The 13,498-nt window shown below is 39.2% G+C and overlaps 1 protein-coding gene across 2 annotated transcripts in view; it reads right to left on the reverse strand.

The window, feature by feature from the left end:
- Positions 1–2,404: 2,404 nt before the first annotated feature.
- The window catches only part of LOC140227562 (mitogen-activated protein kinase 1-like), a 46,237-nt gene continuing 35,143 nt past the window's right edge, over positions 2,405–13,498 (reverse strand). The window contains exons 5-9 of one of the 2 annotated variants that reach the window (XM_072307978.1): positions 11,057–11,261; positions 9,402–9,560; positions 8,490–8,599; positions 6,807–6,909; positions 2,405–4,476 (exon numbers count right to left, since the gene is read on the reverse strand). In XM_072307978.1, the coding sequence (XP_072164079.1) occupies positions 4,463–4,476; positions 6,807–6,909; positions 8,490–8,599; positions 9,402–9,560; positions 11,057–11,261 (591 nt within the window). In that variant the 3' untranslated portion in view covers positions 2,405–4,462. Of the gene's footprint in view, positions 4,477–6,789; positions 6,910–8,489; positions 8,600–9,401; positions 9,561–11,056; positions 11,262–13,498 lie in introns of those variants that run through there. The other variant, XM_072307977.1, reaches the window with a different exon arrangement.

Below are 13,498 nucleotides of genomic sequence, written 5' to 3' on the forward strand. Positions count from 1 at the left end.
AATATTCTGCAAGCATTATTGATATCTCAAAGCCCAATCACGACTACCCCTGCTTACAGGTGCAAACAGACACCAATTTCTTTCATGACACATAATGATTTGACAGGAACTTAGTTTCTCTGAAATGTGGTGGTGCAAAACAATTTACGAGGCATATTTTGGGGCAAAGAGTATCAATGTATTCCTTAGACATGCACCCAATTACTGTTATATGCATCATATGTGTATGTGTCTTTTTTTAACACGTTATAAATTTATCGTTACATCGACATATTGTTGTTAATGCTCTGTCAAAAAGTCCTATTCTAATTTCAATACTTTCTCTATTAAACTCATGTTTTTTGGAATATCATATCACTTGATGTATTCCAACCCCCTAGGAGTGCCTTAATGTAGCAACTTTCCCCGTCCTGCCACAAGATTCCAACACTTACAAAATTCCATAAGCATTTGACCGCCAATTGCATGACTCCAATTCCTACATGCGTACCTCACTCACGAGCACTCCTCTACCGCCAAGCCTTAAAGCGCAAGTAGTATAAATATATACAAGACATTACATTTACATAAAAGTGGCTGTCCATGGTCATGTACACAGTATCTCAAAGAGATTTCACTGGATCAGCATTGCAATGCATGCCTATTTTACAAATCTGTAACTCAAGAACTCCTGTACATACATAAAACGAAGGAAAAAAAAAATCATAACAAACTGCACCACGTGCTCTTGTGATGTGGATATATTTCTCTGGTAATGTGTGTGTGTGTGTGTGTGTGTGTGTGTGTGTGTGTGTGTGTGTGTGTGTGTGTGAGTGTTTACATGTGCCTTTGTGTCTGTTATTTTATTTCATTTTTTTTTGGGGGGGGGGAACACTGAGAACGTGGGTAGCAAATAGGTTGTTTTACTACCAACTGGCCTAAAGTTAATACCAATTGTGAAATAAGAGGTCTTCCACATTTCATGAAGAATTCCTCTTCCATGAGAGGTATCTCCAAGGAAAAAATTGGCGAACTTGTCAGTCACAGAGCCAACGTTGCACTTGTGTTTTATTCACAGGACGTTGAACATTGTGAAAAGACGTGTCAGTTGACACTGAATTCTACATTACAAGAGATCGGGAGGCCAAACCAGCAAAAACTAAACAAAACAAAACAACTGATTTAGATGGCCAGTGCTCAACACCTGTTCACACTGGTTATGACAAACAGATTATACACATTGATTCCAAAGGGTGGGCAACTGGTTGAAGTGGTTACAACAAACAGCTAAACCATGTCCAGATGTCTCCAGTACGTAGGTTACAAGTTTCCATGCCTACAAGCCTACTGCTAAACAAGATCCCGTACAGCAATGAATCATGCAATATCTCAACAGTTAAGCTGTCTCACATTGAACAGTTTTGAGACAAAATATTCAATGAATTGCAAAATCTTTGAGAAAAAAAAAAAAGATGAAAATCAACACCAAAGAAAGAGAAGATGCATGAACAATAATATACACCAGCTCAGCATTTAAGTTTGCAGATTCACTCCCTTTGACACTTTATTTACTTTTTTCTCAACATAGCATATATCACAGTATAGAGTATGAGCATATTCCACATGAGACATGCACAAAACTAAGTTCAAAATGAAACAACTGAAATGTTAGCTATTAAAGAATGAAGGAAAAACACCAGTTTCATGCTTGTATTTGTAAGTAATTCAAGCGACTGCGAAATTCAACATCGCCTGTTGAGATGTTCATGGAACCATCATGGGAATATGCATACCAAAAAAAAAAAAACACACAAAAAAAAAATTACACATGCACTAACAAAAAAAAACAAAACAACAAAACATCGGAACCTAACAACATCACTAGTGAAGAAAGAGAGCTACTTCATACATTCTTAACAAGAGAAGCTATACTGAAATGCAGACTCATGCTTGTAATACTAAAGTTGCAATACTTCTTACTTAAGTAACATCATTCAAAGTCAGCTGCGGCTTGATGGTGTTTTGATATTTTGTGGTCTTCAACATCGCCACCCTTTGTGGTTTCGAGCACTGTAAGTCCGACTTTCACAGACCTTGCTCATCCCAGTGAAGAGCTGATTGCGCGAAATGAGAACTCTTCTTGCGAACAAAACCAGCACTGCCCGATAGTATCCTACATTACGTACGATATCATAGCGAAATTTTAAAACACCACAAACAAAGCAGGAAAAAATGTTCAATGTGCATTTGGCATTGATATCTGAAGAAAAGTCACCAGACAATGCCTGGAATATTCCCTCACTGTTTTGTAGAAATAACATACAAACTGCCATCTTCTACTATAATGCAACAAACATGCATGATCCTAATTCCCCTCTGGTGCAATATCTCTTTCATTTATCCCCCCCCCCCCCCCCCATTGCTAAGATGCTACACAAGAAAGCAGAAAAGAATAGCATTTCACCAGTCAGCAGAATATAGTGCGCTACACTGCTTTCGTAAGAACCAACAGCTCTCTCTCTCTCTCTCTCGATTAGCAAACCTGTACATTAGATTGCAGTCGAGCATTGATGTTTTTTGCATGCACTTCACACATGTCTACATAGTGACAGCATTTACAAAGTAGCAATATTATGCAATATTATTTTCACATAAGCAAAACAACCTCCTTCCTCTTCTTTCTTTCTTTTTTTTTTACACATTTATCTTTTTTAATTTTTTTAATGACCATTAATACTTGCACATGATTTTTACAGTGATTTTTTCTTTTTTATGTAATCTTTGTATAAACATTATAAATCTTATATCTTATACTTTACTTCATAACCATGATCTGATACTCTGTTACAAACATGTGACACAACCTCACAGTGCTGACTATCTGTACACTTTCCCAGTATTCATGAGACGTGCGTGGCACACTTCTTCTGCCTGTTCCATTTCCTCTTCTACTAGGTTTCTTCAATTTTTCTTTGGCATCTTCACGACTTTTGACAGTTTTGACGTATCGCAGCCACCCATTCAATCAGGGCAAGCATACAGTGGTAAACCACGGTCATCCGTGCGGGACCAACTCTGGTAAACTGATTGTTCTTTCACCAGACTAAATTATCAAACAAAGGGCATTTTCTGCCCCAAAACAGTGTAGCACAGTGATCAACGCTTTTAAACCAAATATTCCCTCTGCAATACCTCCATAACAATTCTAAAGGTAGACTGGCAGGCCTGTCACCTTCTTGTACAAGCTCCTGTCAAACAGGTGATAAAGAAATAAATCAATTCCGACAATGATCAAATCACTTCATACATTCACACCTAGAGACTATTTATTTTACATGACTGTAATTTCTTACTTTTTTGTCACAATGATAAGGGTGAGGTCTGTACTTTTGCGTAGCAAACTGCACTTCATTTCTCTACACACAAAAAATGATTTTTTTTTTTAACTGCTTAATGTACAAAACCATTATCAATTACCACTCTAAAGGTCTCTTTTCTTCAGATTAATACATCATTGATGATTACAAGAAGTTACAAATGTTTTTGGGTTAGTAACCACTATCCACCATGGTGCTTTAAAAATCAGAAACAGTAGTACTTGAGAACAGCCATGTTCAACACTGAAAAATAAAATAAAAAAATGATCATATACCTTTGTTAGAGTTTCCACATTATATGCTTTGTCATTTTGTGTTTTGAGTGACTTACTGATTACCTTTTTACACGTGCTCTTCACTGGAGGTAGGTGTGTGGGCATAAAAAGTTATACTGTTTCAAAAAAAAAAAAAAAATCAATCACATGTTTTCCAGTGATCTCCATTAAAACACATGTTTTTTCCCATTTCTTAACCGGAAGGTGACACACGCTGAAAAATAGTATTAACAATGGAATAAACGTGTACGCCTTCTGCAGCCCTTATTTTGTGGATATCGCAAATAGGTGTGAACCCAAAGACTGGAATTACAGAAGGTAAAGAGGGACGGGGGGTTCTTACTCTCAATAAGTTTTATGTACAGTTGTGCTACTAGGCAGTGATCACATAAAGAAATGAAAAATGTGTCCTTCCACATTTTAGCTTGGTTGCAAAGACCGACAGCACCCACAAAACTTGAAACAAAGTAAGGACTGGCCGACACATACTGGGGAACGAGCTTTAACAAGCTCCTACAGTCTACAAACACAGGGGACTTCACAGCCGTTACTCCAAGTGCAGAACAATTGGATTGCGCACAGTGGAACGCAGTGACAAAACTACCTCACACAAATGCATACTCGGGGACATATGTACAACACTTTTACACAAGTCATGGGTTGAGGGATTTCACACCGTGGGGTCAGTCCACAACTGTAGCTATGTTGCCGACGTCGAACGGATCTCTGGATAAACTGTCAAAAACGCTTAAATGTCCCTCTCCTTCAGTCAGCATTCTCTATCCAAGCCCTGTACATCGTATGGCAGTAATACAGCTTTGCTAAGTCTGCTTAACTTCTACCATCTGTGGATTCAGAAAACATGAAAAAGACAAAAATAAACAGATAGACACATGTCAACTACACTATGAAGCAGAGCTAAGTTTTAATTAAATGCACGAATTCTCTCAATGTTGACAGCTTACCACATCCCCATTTCCAGAAGGTACAATTATGAATGATGTTCAAGGTTATGTGCACACAAATATCTTTTTTTCAAAAGCATAAAAGAAACATACAGTCAAACCTGCCTTAGCAGTCACCTGTCTATAGCGACCACCTGTCTATAGCGGCCACTGAAAAATCCCCCTGAGAGAAAAGCCCTGTTTTAGACCCTGTGTATAGCGGTCACCTGTCTAACTTGGCCAGCGGCCACAAATTTTGTTTCCCGCAGTAGATTTTAACCCGTCTATAGCGGCCACAGACCCAATGGAGTCATATCCGAGCCTATAATTCAGCATGTCTTTCTACTTTGTAGCTGTGCCAGTCATTCGTGGGCAACATTTAGTGATCGCCACCGCTGCATTCATCACTCATTTAGTCATAATACAACACTAGTGTTAAACTTTCTTCACGACTGTGCAACAATCTCATTAACACCGGCATTGTTCAATGCACGAAACATACATACATACACTGTACATGTAAGTTGTACTTATAGATGTATACAACGATGATACATGCACATGTAGGCAATGCACACAAAGTTGGATAACCTGTCTATAGCGGCCACCTGTCTATAACGGCCACTTTTTTCGTTTCCCTTGGGTGGCCGCTACAGACAGGTTTTGACTGTAGTTTCTAAAACTGGCATGTCCGCTAATAAGTTGGCCTTCAAACACACAGCATGTGAAAAGGTCAGTTCAATTGTGATTGGTCGTCTATAGCAGGAAAACCTACATTTACACATCAAATTCAGGGCGGTTCCTACAAGCAGACTTGGAGGTAACTGTGTCTTCCATGCATTTAAATAGGCAAACTGAAATATAATCCCAAATCTGAAAAGGTCCCATACTCCCATCAGGACGTGCAATGGTATCTAAAGCCGACTTCCTGCAGAATTTCAAAGCTCTGCTATTGATGAGCTCCATGAATGAAATTACATTGTAATCAAAGATGTTGGATGTTGATCAATTCAGAGCCTAAAATTTGGTTTTGTTTTTAGCTCAGATAAAACAGTGGAAATAAGACAGTATGTGACTACAACTCTCTATAATTTTGTATTTTCCCCTTCTCATTCAAACATTTGGTAGGTGCTCATCTCATGATTATGCATGAGGTGATGCTTTCTACAATTACATGGAGTGGACACCTAAAACGATTCTAGATATCTGATTGGTTGATGTACTGTGTCATTCATTCACCTTTCATAATAAATATGGTTGCTATTTCTGTACTAAATTAAAGAATCAGTGTGGGCCACATCCTTCGACGTCTAAGGTGCTGTATAAAACAAATGGCGTATGGTCTTTACTCATGAAATGGAACAAGATTTCACACTCAGTGAAAGACGAGGCACACTGTTGAACTTGGCTTCACCTCAATTACTGTATACGCCATATATTTCGCGAGTCTAAATTTTCGCGAATCGGGAATTTGGCGAGTGGTTAAATTCACGATCGTTGAGTCCTGTACTAAACGGAGAAGAGTACACGCGTACGTCACATTCACATCGGCGATCAGAGTCAATATTTTCGTGTGTCTTAAATTTCACGAATAGCACCTGACTCGGGAAATTTGCGAAAATAAAAACCTCGCGAAATATTCAGCGTATACAGTAATAGAGTGCCTAGATATCTTTCAACTCCTAGGAAATCTTGTGCCATCGCAATCACGACCATTCAGTCTTTGTATAATTAACAAGGGCAATGCTTTCCACAATATTACGGCATTATACAGAGAGCTGGCAGGGAAAGATTAGTGGAATTCAAGCTCTCTCCTATAGCAAACTGAACCTTATCGAACATGTACCACAGGAGCGCTTGAACACTCTTACAATGTACCATACCGAACTGAACTGAGTCAGAAGTGGACCACTTCCCGATGTGCTCCAAAAGGGTACCAAAAGCCTACCAGAAGTTTGCATGTGAAGAATGCGCATAACGTGCACATATGTCATAATGCAAAGAGTTCATTCTCTTTGTTCGGGACATCTGTAAATAGTTTAAGTGTGCCAGGTAGATGATCCTGCTGCTACAAAATGTGTGACCCCCTCTAAAAAGAACTCATGAGGTACGCTTTCTCCACAGAGCGCTCGGACGCTCCAAATATAGCAAAGCATGGTACAGATCCCTTTGGTTCGGTTCGCTTTGGTTTGCTTTTGAGCGCTCAAATGCACCCTAGGAGCCCGTTGTACCTGCTTTGAACTTGTTGGCCTCTTCAAAGATCATCTCCTTCAGTCTCTCCTTGGGTAGGTCATCCAGCTCCGTGGCAAACGTGAAGGGCTTCTCGGCAACGGGCTGTATTAAAAGGATGGTAGAGTTTTGGCTGAGATGGGGAATTCAGGTTTTAACTTTTTGCAAGATAATTAAAAACCACCTGTGAAATATTAAAGAGCATACAATTCTAATGATTCTTGCATCGGATTGCTTTATGAATACCGAAACTGATTGATAAATTGCACTCCATCGACATATTAAGTAAACAGCGATTATTCAAAGTAAGACATTCCACAAAGTTTGGATTTATCGACTGCATGATCACACTAACAGAGGCCATTATCACAAGATGTACTGTCTTTAACAACTTCCTTGATATATTCGGCAAATGGAGAAGTGTAGCATGGATCATATCAAAATGCAGTTTGGCATACTCTATGATCATGACACAGATATAGTAACTATATCTGTGTCATTAGCATCATATGAATCATCTGGTTCTAAAAATATCATTCAAAGTGATCAAATTTCCACAGCAAAATAAGACTTTTTGTAATAACATGTGCCTAGATCAAAATTCAAGATAAATATTTGCACTTTCTACGGATTTTAATCTCCACTACTATCAGGGACCCTTACTTGATAAAGAAAGTTACCAAATTGAAGCTGATGAATTGATACTATAGTTTGACAGCAATAAACAATGATAATCATATCATGAGAAAGACAATAACAGCACCTCCTGTACACATATTACACTGAAGCAATATCTACAATTGTGATATTAACTACTACTAACACCAACAATACCAGCAACAATAACACACAAAAAAAATTAACCCATATCCGCCGAATTACGGGATGTCCCGTAGTTCACACAAACACTGCAAACGTCGATCTACAGGATAATCTGTAGCAGAAATGGCTTGGACAATGATGCCATTTATATAGAGGTCATAGTTCACAGGCTATGATATAAAGCTCTTTATATTATAGCCTGTGAACTATGACCTGATATCCCCCCAGTCCTTGCATCACTTCCTGTTACTGTTATTTTCACTTGGATTTGTATTCACTTCGGAGGTTTACAGCAGGCTGCTGACAGAATAGGTCTACATCTACGTGAGATTGAACACTGCTGTATATGTACGTATAGGCCTACTTTACTGTAGTCCCACCCATAAGGTCTATGAGTTTATAGACCACACTAGTCTGCAGGTGCAGCTCTTTGAGTTATTATTCGATATTTCTTCATATTTGTAAGCATCACACACTATGAGTTATATACCATCAGATAGTTGTTTTTCTGTATAAACGCTATGGATATTTTTCATTTGTGGTTTCCTTTGAATAAGCAATGTGATTATTCATAAATATGTAAATCATATGAAAATATTAAAATCATATGACGTCACATAATTCTTGACATGATGCTGATTTACATCTTATATGAAAGGCCATTTCTTTCTCTTTCAATTGATATATAGTTTTCCATAGTTTTTCATAGCTTTCTTTTCATAAGTGTCGGTGACATTACCTTAAATTTGAGACAGCACAGTTTAGTGAACGTACATGAAATACCCTCCGGTAGCAACAGCCTTTATAACTGCATTACACGACCGGCGGATATGGGTTAAATATGATCAAACTGTACCACCTACCTCATCCTCAGGGTCGTAGTATTGGCTCAAATATTCGTGAGCGAGGGCGTCCTCCACCGTTATTCTCTTGTCCGGGTTGAAGGACAACATGCGCTCCAAGAGGTCCAGTGCTGCAAGTGACAAAAATTTATAGTTTCAAGTGATTTCTACGGGAAAGAACAACGGCACGATCAGTCTGCATATGCACGGAGCTGAATGGTGGGGAGTTTTGAGCCCCACTCGTTTGGGTTCCAATGTAGAGTCACATGGTATAACTCTTGTAACAGAAAGCGGCAAACCATGGTGTTTTAGCCAATACTAGTAATGTACAGGAGAACCTCGTTATGACGAGGACCCGACAACCATAATTACCTTGTTAGATCAGGTTCCCTACAATATCAGGGTAGAGAAACTTAAACATAAGATGCATCACGCGTTATCCCGGGGTCCCACATTGTGTAGCGCCACATCACATCCACTTGAGGACAGCCGCAGAGAAATGCATGCACTGTGTGTGCGTGTACATAGGCATTCCCATGCCACTGCATGTTATACTATGCATGCATGGTACGCCTTTTATTAGGATCTCTTTGTTTCATCTTGTTTTTGGATATCTCAGCCATTTTAAAGCCGATTTTCATCAAATAAACTTTTGATACTCCTTAGAATTGCATGCTCTTTGACATCTCATAGAGTGGTTTCTGAATATCTCGCAAAACATTATAAGCTAAATCCTCACCTCGACCAGAACTGTACAAAACTTTTAATGGCAGGTCTCTCTAGTAGAGCAGTGGAAACACTGAAGAGGCTCCCCTGGATGAGTAAGACCTTAGTATCATTATTATGTTATTTTTATCACTGGTCTCTTAGTTCTCAACTGATGATTATGAATCCACGGGGCTATCCAACATCATCTACACGTTGCCATCTCACCTTTGGCGTCAGCTTTGGGGTAGAGACGAGTCCACGGCACCTTGGGCTTAAGGGGCAGCCCTTCCAGGTAAGCCCGGGCCTTCTCGTTGATGATGCAGGCCAGGTCATCTGGGCAAGGAGAGCCCAGGATCCCCAAGATGTGATTCAGCTGGTCAAGGTCTGGGTGAGACGCACCAACACAGTTAAGGGAAACCTCCAGATGATTTTCAGATTTTTACATTTGAACAGCTATAAATTAGTTATACTGAGGACAGAGTTTCAGAATTTATAATAACTGGGATGAAGAATAAGAATAGTTTTGAAAGTTATCACAAATTGCAATGAACAAGGGTGATGACATGGCAGCATCACCATAAGAATCCATGGCCGGATTCACGAAGGCGGTACAATTGAAACCAGGGTTTAAACCATGGACAATTTGCATGGAGCGTAAAGTGTTGCATGGTCTATTTCATTACGAAATCAGTCATTTTGTCGACGAAGTGACCATTTCGTTGATGAAATGTTCATTTCATTAACGAAATGATCATTTTGTCGACGATACTTAGAAACCACTTCATGAAATATTAAAGAACACACAATTCTACAAGGAATTTCAAGTTTATTTTATGAAAATCAGTTTTGAAATGGCTGAGATATCCAAAAAACAAAGTAAAAAGAGCGATCCTCATAAAAGGTGGGTTCCACCTTTCATTAGAATCACTTTGTTTTGGATATCTCAGTCATTTCAAAACCAATTTTCATCAAATAACTTTGAATTCCTCTAAGAACTGTACGGTCTTTCAGATTTCATTATACGTTTCTCATTACCTCCAAAAATCGTCATAAAAAACATTAGAAACCTGAAGCCCCATCTCAACCAAAACTGTACCATCCCTCTAAATTTAAAGGTACTTCCTACAGCCATCTTCCCGCCCTATTAATGTCCTATTTACCCCAACCCCCCCTTCTTCCAAAACACACACACACACACACACTGTATTTATTGTGAGTTTGATCTGGCAAGCCTGGTATCGGAAGGTTTCTATCACCCTCTCTTTCTTGCTCTTTCTGTCTCTCCTATTATCCCCCTTATCCACGAGCATCATGTTGGACCCCCCCCCCTTCTCTTAAATACTGTATACGCTGAATATTTCGCGAGGTTTTTATTTTCGCGAATTTCAAGAGTCAGGTGCTTTTCGCGAAATTAAAGACACGCAAAAATATTGACTCAGATCCTGAGGTGAATATGACGTACGCGTGTACACTTCTCAGTTCAGTACAGGCCTCCACAATCGCAAATTTAACCACTCGCGACATCATCGGGAATTCCCAATTCGCGAAAATTTAGACTCGCGAAATATATGGCGTATACAGTATTGCATTAACGTATTGTATCATCGGTTGCAAAAGGGTCAAGCTTATAGCTTATTATTGGCGACCGTTCTGTATGGTAATTCATAACACATGTACTGTAATTATGTCACAGATGTGTATGTGTAATCAAAATTGTTGAAATAGTAGAAAATAGCTACAATGAGTATCATATTTGTGTATATTATGTTTGATTATATTGATTTTTAAAAAATGTAAACGATGCCATACGGAGAATAAATAAATCAAATCAAATCAAATCAAATCAAATCAAATGCAAAGGGCCTTCAGGCAGAGGATACAGTGCTTGCCGGGGAAGATGGGTCTGTTTGAGAGCATCTCTGCCAGGATGCAGCCCACAGACCACATGTCAATTGACTTCGTGTAGCCCTTGGAGTTGAGCATGATCTCGGGGGCACGGTACCACCTTGTCGCCACGTACTCCGTCAGGAACCCCGTGTGGTCGTGGTCAGGGTCTGCTATTCGCGCCAGACCAAAGTCACAGATCTACCAGAGACAATAGTCACAGAAATTATAAAAGAACAAGACAAAATGTATAGTTAGCTTCAGCTAAACATATAAGGAGAGTCAATTAGTAAATCATGGTTAAAACTCAATTCGCAAGTACAAATTTGTAGTTCCTCTGAAGCCACAACAAAGGAACAAAAGAGAATAACCACTAAATATCTACAGGTGTTGTACAGCCAAAAATTAATCAGTCAGACACAACGCATGGTGTAGAGCTCAACCATACTGACCACTGAGACAATCTTTACATTTAATAGAAAAACAAATCATCGGTTGAGACAACAGAAAGCTCTTGGACAGATACCGTATCAACTTGTGAAATGATAACGATCATAAAATGATGAATGCGTATTACTGATACTACACTCCGTGATGATATTTGTGTCATGCGCAACTGCTTTTGTGTAGCGTGAGAAAACACTGCTGACGAAAGTAATAACAGAAATCAATTGTAAGTGGCATACATCGTGGACCCTGCCTAGTTGAAATGCTTGTTGTCATTGATTGACACATACTCTACAACGAGGAATGTTCGCGTGCATTTTAATTTCGTGAATTTTGCGAGCGCCAAGATTCGCGAAATTAAAATGCACGCGAAAATTCGTCTACACTATAAGCATTGAATGCCAGTGGCAGTTCACGAAAATTTCATGCCGCAAAAAAGGCCATCGGCTCCAATTTGCAAAAAATTCATGCCGCGAATATAACATGTTTTACAGTGTACTGTAAAGCCAGAAATTTTTGCAAGCATGAAACTTTTGTAAATTTTGCGAAATTTCACAAAAGTTTCATGCTGTGAATGTTTCTGGTTTGATATAAGTGTACAACAGCAACCTGGATATTTTGGAGCTTGCAAATAAAACAGCTGAAATAACGGTCTGAACTCTTGTATGAATGTCCTGCCTCTCCCAACATTTTACAACTTCTAGCTATCCTCCTTCAATTCAAATCATTAGCATTGCAGTTTTAGTTAAGCAGATACAGTGTATGAACCTGAGTAACACAGGACAGTGAAAGTTGAGCCCCCTAATTTGCTAGGCAAGTTTGTAATAACGTCCCACTATGCCTTACAAATAATACTGCCATTTTCTGAGTCTTTCTTGTAATGATTTCTCTCTCTTTCTATCTCTTTTTATCCCTCTCCCTCTCTGTCTGTCTGTTTGTCTGTTTTTGTTATTGGTTTTGTTTTGCTTTGTTTTGTTTTGTTTTTTTTTGTTTTTTGGTTTTTTTGGGGGGGTTGGTGTTATGTATATGCTCATCACGCACTTCCTCGAAAAGCTTCCCGCGCTTCAATCCGCCACAGCGATGAGATAAAAATATTGAGACTTCTTCCCTAAGTGGCTGAATCATCCATACATGCAGCATGTGGCAGTCCTACGTTCTGCCTCTCCCTCAGTAATAATGCACACACTGACGAGAGAGCTGTAATTGCACGGTGCAGTTAACAGATGAAATATAAATATCATCACTGCGTAATATGTCACGCAATCACGCCCCCCCCCCCCCCTCCATCCTCAAGGAGAGCTCGTAAAAGTAGTTTGAAGGAGAGACGTCTGTGAGAAGAGAAGAGATGCCGCGGACAAGGTGCTCTCGGGGCTAATTTTTACAATCTTGATATGGCTCACTCTACATTCGTGGAAATGTCTTCCCTGCCTCTCTTCATAGTTTACAGGCACAATCTTGTTAAGATCTGCTCATGGCTTGCTGACTCTTGCACACTCGATACATTCTTGTGAGGAACAGAAGAAAGATATGCCATGATGCATTTTATGCATCCAACAATTTGTTCTCTTTCACACATTTTATAATCTATAACATATAATGTGTAGCTCTGGCACCATATGTGCGGTGTTTAATAAAGTTTGAAGACTAATAAATCTGTAGTACACACACTTTTTTGTTCTATGGTATTCTTTGTCTGAATTTCATTCGATACCAGACCCATGTTTAGAATGAAATTAATACGTACACACACACACACACACACACACACACACACACACACACACACACAAAGCTTCGAATGGAATAGAATTAAGTTACACGTACAAAGGAAGGCATGAGATGCAATGCAGAAGGAATTACTGAAATGAATATATAAAACATCCTGCTTCAGATCTGTATTTGGAATATCACTTATATTTGGCCACGGTAAGGGTGGGATTTCACGGAGCACGCGAACGATTTGCGAAGGACGCGAAGGACAAAATCCAACA

The sequence above is a fragment of the Diadema setosum genome, chromosome 4 (genome assembly GCF_964275005.1).
Source record: "Diadema setosum chromosome 4, eeDiaSeto1, whole genome shotgun sequence".
In the NCBI taxonomy this organism is placed as follows: Eukaryota; Metazoa; Echinodermata; class Echinoidea; order Diadematoida; family Diadematidae; genus Diadema; species Diadema setosum.